Here is a 16,456-nt window from a genome sequence, read left to right as displayed (position 1 = left end):
CTTGTTATTCAATTAAACTGCACACACAAATTGGGCATGCGCCAACATTTGTGCATGCAATTTTTGGCTACTTTTATAGATTTAAGTGGAAAATGTATTAATATTGAGTTAAGCTCCATGGTAAGCTAGGTTTTGTTTCCATAAACTGTGCAATATGAGAGAAACCCAGGGTCAGTGTTAGCATGGATGTCTGGCATTGTATTTTGTGCAGAGCTGGTACAGAAACCCTCCCCCCCCCCCCCCCCCCCCAAATAAATAAATAAAATAGAAAAGAGCATAAAGGAAACAGAAAGATTATGCCAAAAAAAAATATTCCAGTATTTAAACATTCTGGCTAATGCCCCAAATTTCTTAATCTTTTTCTAGCCCTGCCCAGTTTATGTTGATTTGCTGGTAAGTGAGGCATCCGGAGATAAAAAGGGTGGAAGAGCTCAGGGGAATTGTCTACTTCTGTGGAGCGACTTCAGTCACAAAGAACAGTGAGCAAAAAGGTTAGTTTACTTATTTCCTTCGCCACTTTTCCCTTTTGTTGTTTGTTTGTTTTGTTATTGTTGTTTGTTTCTCTTATGAATGATTGTATTAGGTAATGTACTAGTGAGTTATGTTGTTTAATTTAACACATAAACTGGTCAGTATTCAGCTACAGAAGGAAGTTTTTAAAGCTGGCCATGACATTAAAAATTCTACATTTGTTCAGTGCCTCTATTCTACTCTACCTGGTTCTTATATACCGACCTTTATTCAAAAATTGAATTCACAGCGGTTTAAAAAAAAAAATCTCAACAAAAGAAGGAGGTTATAAAACCCAGAAACTCAGTACAAACACAGGATTAATCATCATAATCCTAACAGGCACCAAAACTGAATATATATAGACAGCAATCATTGCCAATAGCTATACATAGACCTCTGGATTCTATATAGCGCAACCAAAATTCTATAATAGTGGTAAATGTAAATTCTAATGTGTGCTGCCACAAGGGGGCATGGAATGGGCAGATCATGGGCATTCAGAAAATCTATGCTCACGATTATAGACTGCACCTGCTCCATGCCTAACTTAGGTGCCAGTATTTATACCGAGTTTTACTTGGCGTAAATGGATGCGCATAGAATAGATGCAGGCATGACTGCTAGGTGTATTCTATAAACTGGCTAGGCATATTCTATAATCCATGCCTAAATCTGGGCACGGTTTACAGCATACACCTAGGTGTGAATAATTTTGGCACCGATTTTTCAGGTGCCATATATAGAATCTAGTCCATAAGGGCATTATTAGCTGCTCTATATATAGCAATGCAGTTTGGACAGCATTTGCCTATCCTAATTTAAACTGCTTAATTATGGTGGTTATTTTAGAAGCTCTATTCTTCTTTTAGACATCTGAAAATTGGCATATAGATGTCCATATTGCATGGACATCCAAATCCAAATTATATATATATATATATATATATATTTTTTTTTTTTTTTATCATGAGCCTTTCAGGGAAGAAAAATAACTGCTCTACCTGAATGTACACCACTTCAGGTTTGCAGGTATCTTATATATTCAGGTAGAGTAGGTATTTTTCTGTTCCTGGAGGGCTCACACAATTTCAAAAGGAAAAATTAGAAACAGTTGAAATGTAATTTTAAAACAAGTCCACCGAGTCACAGCCCACTGCTCTAACCACTAGGCTGTCCTTCTGCTCTACATTGATGTCTGTATGGTCATTTTAGAAGGATGACCCTATTCTGCCACACTGACATTCGTTCTCCTTGTTCATGATTTGTACCTTTCAGTTTGCAAAATGGATGTTCATGCTAGATATTTCCAGCACATGGACATCCATCACACCTGTATTTTAGATATTTCCAGCACATGGACATCCATCACACGTGTTCTAAAATGGATGTTGATTTGTGATGTACTGACTTGGGCATCTATATTCTGAGTTGGACGTCCTTTCTAAAATGCTGTTCTGGATGTATTGGAAAGACTATATAAGAGAGGCAAGCTATGGGGCGGGTGAGTAAAGGATAGGGTGGAAGGACTTTTAACGAGTAAAATCTGCTTAGACCATCAAAATTTTATTGAAACAAAAAAACGGTAACAAGCATGAATGCTCATTTTACATAGAAAATTTCTGCATGGTAGGTCAGGTGTCTGCTACTTCTTCCTTAATACTTCTGAAGCTGGCTTTACTCAGGCAGGTTGGCAAATTCACCAGGGATCAAACTCATGAGCCTCAAGCATATCAGCTGGTTTGCTGAACTCCTCTAGGTGCATATTTCTCATTCTTCTGCCCAAAGGGTAGCAATTTCCTGGCTCCAATGTTGGCTATGCAACATATGGCTTGTACTACAAGTCTTCAGCCTCTAATCCCAAAGGTTATGCACTTGGTCCCTACTAAACCTCATTGTGTCCAAAAAAAAAAAGGGAAGTGCTTTCTTCCTGACCGTATAGACTATAATGATGCTAAAAAAAAAAAATTGGCCTTTTGAGTCATTCAGAGTTTAAATTAAAAATAGTGAAAATGGTTTCATTCATTTCATTTTCATTTTTCCAAGCAAATTCCCTCATCATTTTTAAAAGAATGTGCATCTCTACAGTTTATCAACACATAAGCTTTGCAGGACAAGAGTTCCTTTTGTCAGAGATTCTTCATTATCTTTCAATCTAATCCAACAATTGCCATTTTGAAGAGTTTCCCTACTTCATTCAATTTTCAGCTCTCTTCTGAGAAAATGAAGACTCTCACTCTTCTTGCCCTTCTTGGCATCTGCATCTTGAAATGTGAAGCCATAGGAAAATGTGAAGTGGTTGAGGCTGCAAGATGGGCTGGATTGGACGGAGTCAAGGGTTATTCTGCTGCAAACTGTGAGTGCTATTTTTCTTCTTCTTCCTCTCATCCCTTTCTGTCCATCTGTCTCTTTTCATATCACACACACTGTTTCCTTTTTCCATTTGCCTGCCACACTTTTACCCTTCTTTTTCCCTCTTTATTTTGTGTCACCTCTGCCACTTCTTCTATAGCTTTCTCTTGCAAGCTCCCTGTCTCTTTCCCTTTCTTTCTGTATCTTATAGGTTTCTTCTGTAACTCCTGCTTTATTTGATGCCTGAAAGTGTTTTGATTCTCTCCTCTTAGAAATGTAGATGGCTGGGTGGCTGGTGGGTATGAGGGTTGCTTAGTAACATGCCTGCCTGGAGTGAAGGCGGAGGACCTCACATCACCTAGGAAGGATTGCAGACAGTGCTGGGAAGAAGCTGTCTTAGTACATATGGGAACCAATAGCATAGGAAAGACCAGGAGGAAGGTTCAGGAAATTTAAACTTTTAGGTAGAAAATTGAAATCAAAACCTCTATGGTACTGTTCTCAGAAATGTTCTCTATTTATGCACAGGATCCAAGAGAAGGAAAAGCATGAGTCTCAATGTATGGATGAGAAAATGGAGAGGGAAAAGGGATTTTGATTTGTTAGGAACCTGGCAACATTGTGCGGAAATGGAACCTATTCCAGAAAGATAGGCTCCACTTTAATCGAGGATGGCTAAAGTGCTACCCTTTGAAAAGAAGATATAGCAACTTTTAAGCTAGAACCTATGTGTGTGTGTGGGGGGGGGGGGGGGGGCAATAGTCACTCAGGAGCACACAGCTCTTTAGAAGATTCTGTCAAAATGCAGAGGAGTGTGGTAGCCGTGTTAGTCCACTCTTAAGGTTATCAATAGAAATCAAACAAAATAAAACATGGAAAAGAAAATAAGATGATACCTTTTTTATTGGACATAACTTAATACATTTCTTGATTAGCTTTCGAAGGTTGCCCTTCTTCCTCAGATCGGAAATAAGCAAATGTGCTAGCTGACAGTGTATATAAGTGAAAACATTCAAGCATTACTATGACAGTCTGACAGGGTGGGAGGATGGGGGTGGGTAGGAGGTATGCATGGGGACATCAAAGCATATCATTGATATTCTAACAGGATGGGTGTGGATAGGTGAGGGGAGGGTGATCAACAGAGACATACAGCTTTATGGTTTATAATGAGCTAGGAACCCCAGATCCTTGTTAAGTCCTTTCTGTTGGGTGTTAAAATATTCAATCATTCTGACTTCAAAGGTCTTACGTTCTTGTATGGTTTTAAAGTTACCTTTCAGGATTCTCACTGTGAAGTCACTGGTACAGTGTCCTGGTCCTGTAAAATGTTGACCAACAGGCGTGGGAATCCTGCTGGCACCAGTATTGTTCATATGATGTCTATGTAAATTGAATCTTGTCTTAAGCATCTGGCCTGTTTCTCCAATATAGCATCCTTCGTTACATTTTTTACACTGAATGATATATACCACATTGGAAGATGAGCAAGTGAAAGATCCCTTTATGTTGAATATCTTTCCTTTGTGGATGACTTTGGGGTCCTGTGAAATATTTTGGCATAGTTTGCAACTGGATAAATTACAGGGAAGTGTGCCCTTCTGTTCCTTTTCAGTCTGTGATGGAAGTTTACTTCTGATTAGCTTGTGTTTTAAATTGGGTGGCTGTCGGAAGGCCAGTACTGGTGAGGATGGGAATATCTCTTTCAGTAATTCATCCTCCTGGAGTATAGGTTGTAGATCTCTTATGATTTTCCTCAGTTTTTCCAGCTCTGGATTGTATGTCAAATTGCAGAAATTAGAATATTCCAATGGGGGGGGGGGGGGGGGGGTTATGGTAGCCCAGAAGTATTTAAATTTAAAAATGTAGATGGGGTATTAAAAAATAAATAAATAAAATGGTGGGTGTCCCCTGTAAAGGAGCCATCCTGGGTCTGCTAGGGCTGCCCGGGGTCTGCTGGCACTTTGGGGGGGTTTACATGCAAATGATGTGAAATGGTGCCTGTTTATGGTTTAAAAAAAATAGAACAAGGATTGGATTCGGGAAAATGTGACCTGGATGGTGGTACAATTTTTATTAAAGTGTAATGTAATTTACCTTGTATTTTGTATGGAAATCCATTTTCTCCATACACTTTAATGGGAAAATTTGATTTCAAAATGGAGTTTACAAACTATAAAAGTTGTTTCACCTGCCACAAGCTAGCGTCCTATTGCAAGCTAAACTAATGCGAAAAATCTACCATATGCTTAATTCTATGTACTCATCCATCAGCTGCAAAGCAAAGATAAACATGCAGGCAGGAAGCTTCAGCCAGGAGTGAGAAGTAAGACAGACATATAATTCTAGATCTCATAGATCCAATGCCTTTTCTATGGAGATCATCTGATCATTTATTTTATCCCTTATGTCAAATGTTTTGCAGGAGAATCTGCTAGATACCTACTGCAAATCAAGGGTCCTAAAGGTGAATCCGGAAAAGAACAGTTCATGTCTAAAAAGTTAAAATATCTTCTATACAAATTCAAATTTTCCATAAATAACTAAGAAGTATTGCACATCATAGACCATTCACATTTTGGCCTGGCATTAAGGGAGGAATTTTATAAATGGCACTTAAATTTTGGTCAATTACACTACTTTTGGGGAAAATTTCAACTAACCGGAGTACAAATGTTATCAAATAGTAAACCATCAAGTACTCACACTACAATTATATTATCACTTTTTTTTATATATAAAATGACTTTTTATTCTGCTGTGTCAATATATCCAATCTCCCTATCCCACAACAAGTAGCCCCAGAACTCCTTGCATACTAGTGTAAATGGGGTAATAAAATGTTCCTTGCTGTTTTGGGTACAAGTCAGGTTAAAATTGACTTTGAAACTCTCTATATAGGAAGTTTTGCAGTAACTTCTATGGGGGAGGGAGAGCAGCCAAGATTCTAAACAGATCAGAGAAAAAAAAACATGTCTTTCTCTGACAAGCTGATTGGTGCTGCTAGGTCAGATGGCCTAGCTGCAGTCCTGTTGCTAGGGGGAGACAGAGCTGGTGATGAGGTCAGAGGAACTGAAGACACAGGGAAGGACAGACCTGTGTGAAAGGTGTTGTGCCTGGGTGTGAATGAGAATTGATTTATACAGGAGAGAGAGCTTAAATAAAGAGTTGTCTGATACAAGGTGAGAGGAACTGAAGACACAGGAGAGACAGGACCGGTATGAGAGATGCTCTGTCTGTGTGCTTGGAAAATTGAGTGTGGATGAGGAGGAAAACCTCAATAGAGTATAATTTGACTATATCAGAACACCTGGTGGTATAGAGAGAGTGGAATTCAGTACAGCTGAGAGATTGAAGGTACAAGGGAGATATACCTGCATGAAAGACGCTCTGCCCGTATATGTATAAGAAATTTGTGTGATTAGACAAGCTGATAACCACAGTACACCTGACTGGCACTGAGGGAGTGCATATGTGTTAATTTGCTAAATGGTTATACAGAAAGGCTTGCCTGAGTTGAAATAGGCTATAAGCTGTATAATAGCCTGCTGGTAACAAGTGAAGGTGGCTAGTGGCAGTGAGTGTGCAGGAAAACTGTTGTGTTTCCGCTGATCTGTCTCAGAGCAGAGTTGTGGCCACAGTGCATTTGACTGACACTTTGAGTGCAATGCATATGTGTTAATGGGTGGTTGTACTGAGGGGTCTGCCTGAGTTTGGAGGGGCTACAAATTGTGTAGAGGCCTGTTGGTGTAGGGTGAGTGTGCAAATCTGGTGTGTTCCCACTGACCTGCCACGAAGCAGGGTTGTGATCACCTTGCACCGGTCTGCAGTGAGAATTGGTGCTGATTAAAAATTGCAACAGGACTGTTGTCCTTAGCTGAACTGCTGTGTATGAGGGCAGTAAGGTATGAAATGTGTGACTGGTTACAAGGTGTGATTAACATACATGGAAGAGTGTTCCTCATTAGGCAGGGAAAAGTAATAAGGCAGATCCTGCAATAGGGAGCATTAATTATCTATTGATTTACTCTAGATAGGTTGGCCACAGTTTTGATAACAAAAATCCCTATAAAAATTCCCATAGGATAGGGAGACAGGGTTTCAATTTCTTTTGGTTAACCAGAGTACAGGTACAGAGGCTGTTGGGCAATGCAGGAGGACCATCACAGGAGCGACACGTGCACCAACTACCACAAAAGACCAAAGTTACCATCATACAAGAAAGTTCAACTCAAGCAGCTAAGTACAAAAATCATCACCTACACCGTTTCAGAGACTTTAAACTTACACGTAAATACTTACCTGGAGGTTTATGCTGAGATTCAGTTACATTGCAAAGTGAAGGAAGTAGACATCTGTAAGAAAGCAATTGACACAAAGAATCAATTTTCTTGTTAAAATTTCATAGTTAAAGTAAATTCTGAGTAACAGAGAAAGTAATTATTTGTACTACTTATCTGATCTGTGGTGTTGAGAATTTCAGAGGAAAATTTATTGATTGAAAGTTGATACATTTTCTGAAAAGTTAAAAAGAAACATCTTGTGCAATAAATTATTATAATTTAAAAGTTAGGGTGCAATATTGTCATCATTAAAATTTTGTAACATCTAGGGAAATTTGCTTAACATCTTGAATTGCACACTGTATAATATACAAAATACAGAATTTCCCTACCTTTCTTTGTACCTTCCCTAAGTGGTGCGAGTTTAGCTTGGGACCCTACACAGTGATTTTACCATCGTACCACCCTCTTTAAAAAACCTCACCCATAGGAGATCTACAAAAAAAAAAAAAGATTAATGATTCCAAATTATACCTGTCAACTGCCATGCTGGATTAAATACAATAAAATATATTCCTTACATAATCAGTATCCCCCAAATTCTATATATGGCACCATAAGTTGGGCATGCTAATTTGGCTTTATGGTCAAATTGTGTGTACAACTTAATTGATTAACAAGCCAATGAGAACTTGATAATTGGTACTTAACAATCAATTAGCAGCACTAATTGGCTTTAATTAGAATTTACGTGCACAACTTTCTAGGCATATTCTACAACACGGTGCATGTAAATTCTCATGCGTGCAGTCAAAAAGGGATGTGACCATGGGTTGTGGACATTTCAAAAAACTATGCACACTGTTATGGAATACACCCGATCTGTGCCTAACTTAGGCGCATGTATTTAGTCTTGGTTTTAGATGGCCTAAATGGGTGCGCCTATAAATTTTAATCTAAAGAATGGCATGTGTGCATATTCTATAAACTACACATAAATTTAAGTGTAGTTTATAGAGTCACGTGGTTTTTCGGCAACAATTTTTTAAAAATATTTTCTTTATTTCATTTTATCATTTTACAAGCATTAACTTGCAAAAAAGAAATACAGAGAGAGAGTGTCCATAACTAAAGATACATTAGGAAATTAAACTGAAAGATTCATTAATCCACATTCAATCGCTTTCTTAGACCACAAATATTGGATAGTGAGGGGTGTGGTTCTATAGATGAGGAGATCCAAAATTAGAAGAAAAAGAAAAATTATAGTTATATGGCCTGTCCATAAATCCCACTTAATCTATACTTGATCAGCAGTTTATCTCTCACTCCTTCGGTTTATTGGAGAGCGTTTTCATATCCAGAAATGTACGTAGTTGCTCAGGTATAAAGAAGACATATTTATTCCCCAAATATCGTACTAGGCATTTACTTGGATTGGCTAATGAAAATTTTGCGCCCATCGCTTTTGTCTCTTCTCTAAGAGTAAGAAATTGTTTTTGTCTGTCTTGTGTAGATTTTGTTACATCTGGAAAACCCAGATTCTCTGTCCATAGAAAATTCTCTGAGAACTTTTAAAGTATAATTTTAATACTGAATTTAAGTCTTGTTCAAAAACAAATAAAACAATTAAAGTCCGCCGCTGGGTCACTTCAGATAATGATTGTTCAAGTAAAGCCGATATATTTTGAATTTCTAACAAAGGCTCTTGATTCAAAGACAAATTCCCTAATCCTTTAGGGTCCGCCCCAAACTGTTTTGGTAAAAGTAAATAGTAAGTTTTATTTAATGGGGGAATAGCTGTAGCAGGATATTGTAAAACTTCCAACAAATACTTTTTGAAGAAATCAGTTGAGGTAATTCCTGTAGTCATAGGAAAATTTAGAATCCTTAAATTCAATCGTGTGTTATAATTCTCTATTTGCTCAATTTTCCTAAAAGTCAAAGTTTTGTCTTTAACATTTCTGTAGAAGATTTTAAATCTTTAACTTTCTGTTGCATTGATAACAGTTGATTCATCGAATCTAACTTAACTTTCTCTAATGAAGTAGTCAATATTTCAACTTTACTCACGGCAACAATTTTTAAGTTGCTATTTATAGAATTTGACCCTATATGAATGCCAGAAATATAAAATGTAAGATGGGAGAACTGGAATATCATAATAAGCATCTCAGAGATCTGGTGAAGGAAGAAAAACAATGGCGTGGAGGGGCATAATCGAATGGGGATCCCAAGTTTTCCTGAGGGCATCCTCACAGGACGACCCCGCGAAATTGGGAAAACCCGTATTATCAAAACAAGATGGGCGGCCATATTTCGTTTCGATAATACGGTCGGGGACACCCAAATCTCCACATTTAGGTTGACCTTAGAGATGGTCATCCCTAGAGATGGTTGTCCCTGATTTTCGGCAATAATGGAAACCGAGGACGCCCATCTCAGAAATGACCAAATCCAAGCCCTTTAGTCGTGGGAGGAGCTAGCATTCGTAGTGCACTGGTCTCCCTGACATGCCAGGACACCAACCGGGCACCCTAGGGGGCACTACAGTGGACTTCAGAAAAAGCTCCCAGGTGCATAGCTCCCTTACCTTGTGTGCTGAGCCCCCCAACCTCCCCCTCCAAACCCACTCCCCACAACTGTACACCACTACCATAGCCCTTAGGGATGAAGGGGGGCACCTACATGTGGGTACAGTGGGTTTCTGGTGGGTTTTGGAGGGCTCATATTTACCACCACAAGTTTAACAGGTAGGGGGGATGGGCCTGGATCCGCCTGCCTAAAGTGCACTGCACCCACTAAAACTGCTCCAGGGACCTGCATACTGCTACGATATACCTGAGTATGACATTTGAGGCTGGCATAGAGGCTGGCACAAAATATTTTAAAAAACTGTTTTTAGGGTGGGAGGGGGTTAGTGACCACTGGGGGAGTAGGGGGAGATCATCCCTGATTCCCTCCGGCATAGGAGCCAACTTTTCAAAATGATTGGGGGTGCTGAATGTTTTTTTTAACAGGTGGTGCATTCCCCCGCCCCCTCCCTCCCCCCTCCCTCCCTTCCAAGTTCCAGGCCCCCCTCTCCTCCAAGTGCCAGTCCCAACCCCAGCCTGACCTCTTCTCCCACAACAGTCCTCGGTTGGTCCATCCTCGCCTTCCTGGATGCCGCCCATAATTTTAAAACTCATCTTACCTTGGGGTCCCGGCGGCAGCAGTGAAAGGTGAGCAGGCTCGGTGCTTCAGCCTTCTCTTCTCTCTCTCAGCTCTGGTCACGCCCTTGTGGAAACAGAAAATGAGAGCGGGACCAGAGCTGAGAGAGAAGGGAAGGCTGAAGAGCCAAGCCTGCTTGCCTTTCAATGCTGCCGCCGGGACCCGAGGTAAGATGAGTTTTAAAATTCTGGGCAGCACACAGGAAGGTGAGGATGGACTGGCGGAAAACTGAGGGAGAATAGGGCGGGCACTGGGCAGGTAGGCTGGCTGCGAAGGAAACTTCCGACTTCCGGCGGGTGCAGAGCCGGTCCTAGGGTTTCTGGCGTCCTCCTGCAGCCTATTAGTCGGCGCCCCTACACATCCAGGGGTGGGATCACTATGGCTCCACCCCTACTGTAGTCACACTCCTTTTACCAGCCATGGCATCATTGAAAATATTACACCAGTATAGAAGAAAAATAACTTGTTTTTTTTTTTTTGTTTTCATTATAAATAATTTCTGTAAGCTGTTACAGCTCCATTATACTCTAAATGACACAAACCAAATTAGCATATAGACCATGAATTATGAGAACAGACAGTCTTGCCAACTCTGAAAAACAATGTGTTAGCAAAATCTCAGAATCTAACAAACAGATCCCTATTCAGACACTTGGCCTTGCAGTCACACATGCAGAACAGAGATAGCCCTTCTTCAAATTCTTCAAAAATTAACCTGAAATCCTAAGAAGTTAGACCCTGCATGCAGCACAATACCAGAAAAACAGAAAGAAACACATTGCTATACATTGCAAAATAAGACAACAGATGTAGCAGATGTAAATTTTCAAAGTGGACATATTCCAAACACTAAATTGAAAATAAAATGATTTTTTTTCTACCTTTGTTGTCTAGTGACTTTGTTTTTCTGATCATGCTGGCCCAGTATCTGATTCTGCTGCTATCTGTCCTCTTAACTCCGTTTCCTGGGCTTCCTTTCCATTTATTTCTTTACTTTCCTCCTTTCTTCTTCATTTCTTGCTCTATATCCATAATTAAAAGCTGGGTCCTCCGCAGACTTGACTGTCCAGTGGATCCAGCTTCTGCCTATTTTCTCCATCCATGTGCAGTTTTTCTCCTCTCTTCATTTTCCCTCATCTCATCTCCTTCCTCTCTCTTCCCTCCCCTCCATACATGTCCAGCATTTCTTCTCTCTCCCCTCTATCCATGTGCATCTCATTCCTGTCTTCCCTTCCTTCCCCTCCATCCATGTCCAACAATTCTCTCCCTGCCCTCCCTTCCACCCGCCCATGTCCAGCAACCCTCCTCTCTCCACTGCCCTCCCCTCCATCCATGTCCAGCAACTCTCTGCTCCCCTCCATCTACCTATGTTCAGCAACTCTCCTCTCCCATGCCCTCCATCCACCCATGTCCAGCAACTCCGCTGCCCTCCATCCAGTAATCTCCTCTCTTCCCTGCTGCCCCCCCATCCATCCATATCAAGCAATTCTTCTTCCTACCCTGCCCTCCCATCCATGTCCATCGATGCTCCTCTCTCCCCTGCCCTCTCCATCAATCCATATCCAGCAATTCTTCTCTCTCCCCTGCCCTCCTCTCCATGTCCAGCAATTTCTCCACTCTCCCTGGGCCCTGCCCTCCCATGATCCATGCCCATGCTCCTCTCTCCCCACCTCCATCCATCTGTAACCCATAGAGGGTTAATAAGAAAATGTACCTGGCTCCGGGGTCATCACGTCAGCTGCTGGGGAGATTTTTGGCTGCGTTTGTTGCAGCAGCATGTTTTAATTGGCAGCGTTTACGCCAGGGTTCGGATTGTTTTTGGCGCATTGGCGCGTCGGCACTATAGCGGCGGTAAGAGGCCACATCGAGGGGCAGAGAGGCAGAGTGAAGTGGGGAGAAGAAGCCCGGAGAGAGTCTGTGCTCTGATTTGCCCTGCGTCGGCGTCTGACATTGACGTAATGACGTCAGACGCTCGTATCTGACGCAGGGCCTAAGAAATTCCTCCTCTTAAAGGAACCGGCTCCTTTAAAAGTATAGAGCCAGTTCCGAAGAGAAGATAAAGTCGGCGTGGGACCAGAGGAAGAGTGGGGGAGTGCTCCGGTGCACTCTCCCAGCATTTTTTATTTTAATAAAGTGACCGGTCACGTTGTGGGCGCTGCACGCACCAGGTTGAAGAGGAGGAGAGCCGGGTGCATCGGAGGTGGCACGAGCCGGTGCTGGCTCGTGGAAGAGAGAAGCAGGAGGCTCGTGCCACAAGGAAAAGAGGATTTTCGGGCTACAGGAGCCTCAAGGTACAAATGTTTGTTTTTAATTGAACAGCTGTGTTTGGGTAAATGTTTAAAAATTGTTTGATTGGGTCCAAAAAGGCTGTGTTCAAAAAAAAAAAAAGTTTAACGGGGCAGAAGGCTCGTGCTTAGGGCTCGAGCTCGGGGAGATTAAGTAAGAATTCTAAACGGTCTTTAGGGTCAGTTGGGTGGGTAATGTGTGGCTGAGAGGACGTTGGTAAGAGACTCCTGCCAGATTAATTCAGGAATTACTAAAATAAATTCAGAGAAATTGACTTTGGAGGCTGAGACTTGTGTGCTGGAGAGAATTCTGACTAAAATTAACTTAAAGGAGCCCCGCGGTTGCTATGTGCTCCGAGTTGTGTGAATGATAGAGGTGTGTTTGACACTATTGAACACTGGGACTGCTTGGCAAACCAAGGATTTAGTTTGAACTGGTGGGATTTCTGAAAATCCAGAACACCCAGTTTAACATATAAGCAGATCTCAAAGCTGTTTAGAAGGAAAACAGCTGATTTAGTGTGTGAATGCCTAAGACTGCCGGTCTTTTAAAAAAAAATAATTTATTGGGAAAAAAAACACATTGTATTAATAGCATCTGTAAGTTGTTGAGGCGCTATTAATTAATCAATTAATTCTGTTTCTTTTGTGAGGAAATTGATTGTTCATTTTAGCAGATAAATTAAAATCTGGCATTAAAAAAAAATTGTAAAGAAAAAGAAACACCGGTTTGAAATCCAATCTGAAGTAATTGATAAAAGGTTGGAGATAATAATTTGGTGTGGTAAATTAATTCAGCACACAAGGGTTAACTGTGGGTGGGTTTTGGAAGCATAGGGTTTCTCAATTATCTGTTTATTTTCTCTGGGATAGTTAATTTAGGAATGAGTTTAGTTAATCTAGGAATGAGTTAAGCTTAATACAAGCGATCATTAATAAATAGAATATAGAATATTTTCTTTTTGGAATTCTAAAGAAGTAGAGACTGCTTAAGCAAGAAAAAGATAGGGTTTTTCTTCTTTTAGTTTTAAAGACTAGAGTAGTAGGTACTCCTCAGCCAGCTTCCAGCTTCAGTCTCCAGCAAAAGTACGGTACCCAACGTTAAAGAAAGAAGAAGAACAGAAGATATACAAGAAAGCGGGGGGGGGGGGGGGGGGGGAAGCTAAGTGCATTGAAGTTAACATACAGAACAGCACAAAAACTGACTTATAAAAGGCTAACCAAAGGAAGAGAGAGAGAAAACACAAACCATACTTACCTGCTTGATAAATGAGGAACCTGAAAAGAAATAATAACAAAGAATCAATTCTTATAGAAGAGGGGAATGATAAGACAAAGTCTTAAGATTAAAGGCATATTTAGTTAACGAATTGTACTAAGATTAAATTATACTTATCTGAGAAAATGTCAGAGAAATTGATCTGTTGAGTTGATATTGTACTAAAAAAAATTAATTTGTTAAACGGATTCAAACTTTTTCCATACCCATAACATAAATAAAAAAAAAATAATAGTTGACTGAATATTCAGTGTAGATGTCATTTGTTTTCCTGAGTTGCACTAAAATATATATCAATTTAGTTTTATTCCTCTCCTTGTTTTAGGAACAGGGAGACGTGGCTAGTGTTAATGTCTGTGCTTTAACTCTGTCCGATACACGATACTTTGCCTGAGGTATTCTAAGGGTATTGTAGGGTAAAGTATCGTGCCCAGATTGAGGACACAGCTACACATCCATATCAAGCAATTCTCCTTCCTCCCTGCCCCTCCATGTCCAGCAATTTCTCCTCTCTCCCTGGGCCCTACCCTCCCATGATCCATGTCCATCGATGCTCCTCTCTCCCCATCTCCATCCATCCATATCAAGCCATTTCCCTCCTCTCTCCCAGGGCCCTGCCCTCCCATGATCCATCGATGCTCCTCTCTCCCCACCTCCATGCTCCATCCATCCATATCAAGCCATTTCCCTCCTCTCTCCCTGGGCCCTGCCCTCCCATGATCCATTGATGCTCCTCTCTCCCCACCTCCATGCTCCATCCATCCATATCAAGCCATTTCCCTCCTCTCTCCCTGGGCCCTGCCCTCCCATGATCCATCGATGCTCCTCTCTCCCCACCTCAATGCTCCATCCATCCATCCATAACAAGTCATTTCCCTCCTCTCTCCCTGGGCCCTGCCCTCCCATGATCCATTGATGCTCCTCTCTCCCCAACTCCATGCTCCATCCATCCATATCAAGCCATTTACCTCCTCTCTCCCTGGGCCCTGCCTTCCCCTCCATCGATCAATGCTAGTTTTCTCTCACCTACCCTACCCTCCCGCTCCCATGTTCACCTGCCCGCCCTCTTCTATTTAAATTTACCTCCGTTGCAGCGTCAGTGAAAGCACTGGCCGCTCGCTAGCAGCCTTCCCTTCACTTCGCTCAACAGTGTGTCCCACCTTCTTCAGCGTCAGTGAAAGCGCTGGCCGCTAGCAGCCTTCCCTTCGCTTCGCTCGGCAGTGTCCCGCCTTCTTCTGACATCATTTCCGCGAGGGCGGGACACTGTCGAGCGAAGGGAAGGGAAGGCTGCTAGCGGCCAGCGCTTTCACTGACAGTGAAGAAGGCGGGACACTGTTGAGCGAAGTGAAGGGAAGGCTGCTAGCGAGCGGCCAGTGCTTTCACTGACGCTGCGACGGAGGTAAATTTAAATAGACGCTCAGCTGCAGTCTGCGACATCGGAGGGGTAAGCGGCGGCAGTGCCCTTCAGAGGTCGGCGCCCCCCCCCCACCCCTGCCAGTGCCTGAGTGGCTGAAAATATTGGGGGTGCTTGAGCACCCACAGCACCCACGGAGTCGGCGCCTATGCCCTCCGGTTGTCATCTGGTCATTTAGGACACATTTTTGTGGCTTGGTTGTAAACAATAAAAGACTAAGTAACCTCGGCCAAGTGTTCATCAGGGACGCCCTTCTTTTTTCCATTATTGGCCGAGGACGCCCAAGTGTTAAGCACGCCCCAGTCCCACCTTCACTACGTTTCCGACATGCCCCCAGGAATTTTGGTTGTCCCCGTGATGAAAAGCAGTTGAGGGTGCCCAAAATCGGCTTTCGATTATGCCGATTTTGGTGACCCTGGGAGAAGGACGCCCATCTCCCGATTTGTGTCGAAAGATGGGCTCCCTTCTCTTTCGAAAATGAGCCCAATAGTGTGACACCAAGGTAAAAATTATATCAGAATGGCAGGGTGGTTCAAATTGATGGAATGGTGTAGCCATATTTTATACATTACATACAGTCAAACAAGAATAAAGATACGTAGAAAATAAAATGCCATGTGGAATATTTATGGATAGAAATTCTATGTGTGATTGAGACAAGTATAGAAGAAAATAAAACGCTAACAGAAATAAGAGAGGATATCAAATTCTGTAACACAATAATAATGGAAGATTTCAATATCTCAGCAGGACATGCTTGGAAAGTAAAGTTTCTAGATGCCATAAGTGACTGCTTTATGAAGCAGTTGGTCCTGGAATTGGCCAGAGGAGAATGTATTCTAGATCTATTCCTTACTGATACACAAGACCTGATTGAAAGGAAAGATGGTGGAGACTCTAGGCAAAACATACACACACAAAAAAAAACCTATTGTTCTAGCACTACAATTTTAAAACTGGAGTCTATTATAAGGAAATTAGGGTCCTTTTATTAAAGAATGCTAACAGATTTAGCATGTGCTAATGGTTAGCATGTGCTAAGTGATAAGGTGCCCATAGGACTATAATGATTCAGTTAATACAGTATCCCTATTATCTTTCATCGAGGGGGTTTTCATGTATA

The 16,456-nt window shown here is 41.6% G+C and overlaps 1 protein-coding gene across 1 annotated transcript in view; it reads left to right on the top strand.

The window, feature by feature from the left end:
- Nucleotides 1-403: 403 nt before the first annotated feature.
- LOC115466827 (lysozyme C, milk isozyme-like) overlaps nucleotides 404-16,456 on the top strand; it is a 52,811-nt gene continuing 36,758 nt past the window's right edge. The window contains exons 1-2 of the mRNA XM_030198373.1: nucleotides 404-491; nucleotides 2,719-2,866. Coding sequence (XP_030054233.1) covers nucleotides 2,734-2,866 — 133 coding nt within the window. The 5' untranslated portion in view covers nucleotides 404-491; nucleotides 2,719-2,733. The remainder of the gene's footprint in view (nucleotides 492-2,718; nucleotides 2,867-16,456) is intronic.

The sequence above is a fragment of the Microcaecilia unicolor genome, chromosome 3 (genome assembly GCF_901765095.1).
Source record: "Microcaecilia unicolor chromosome 3, aMicUni1.1, whole genome shotgun sequence".
NCBI lineage: Eukaryota > Metazoa > Chordata > Amphibia > Gymnophiona > Siphonopidae > Microcaecilia > Microcaecilia unicolor.
Note: the sequence above shows the minus strand (reverse complement) of the source record. Positions and strands in the feature narration are given on the sequence as shown.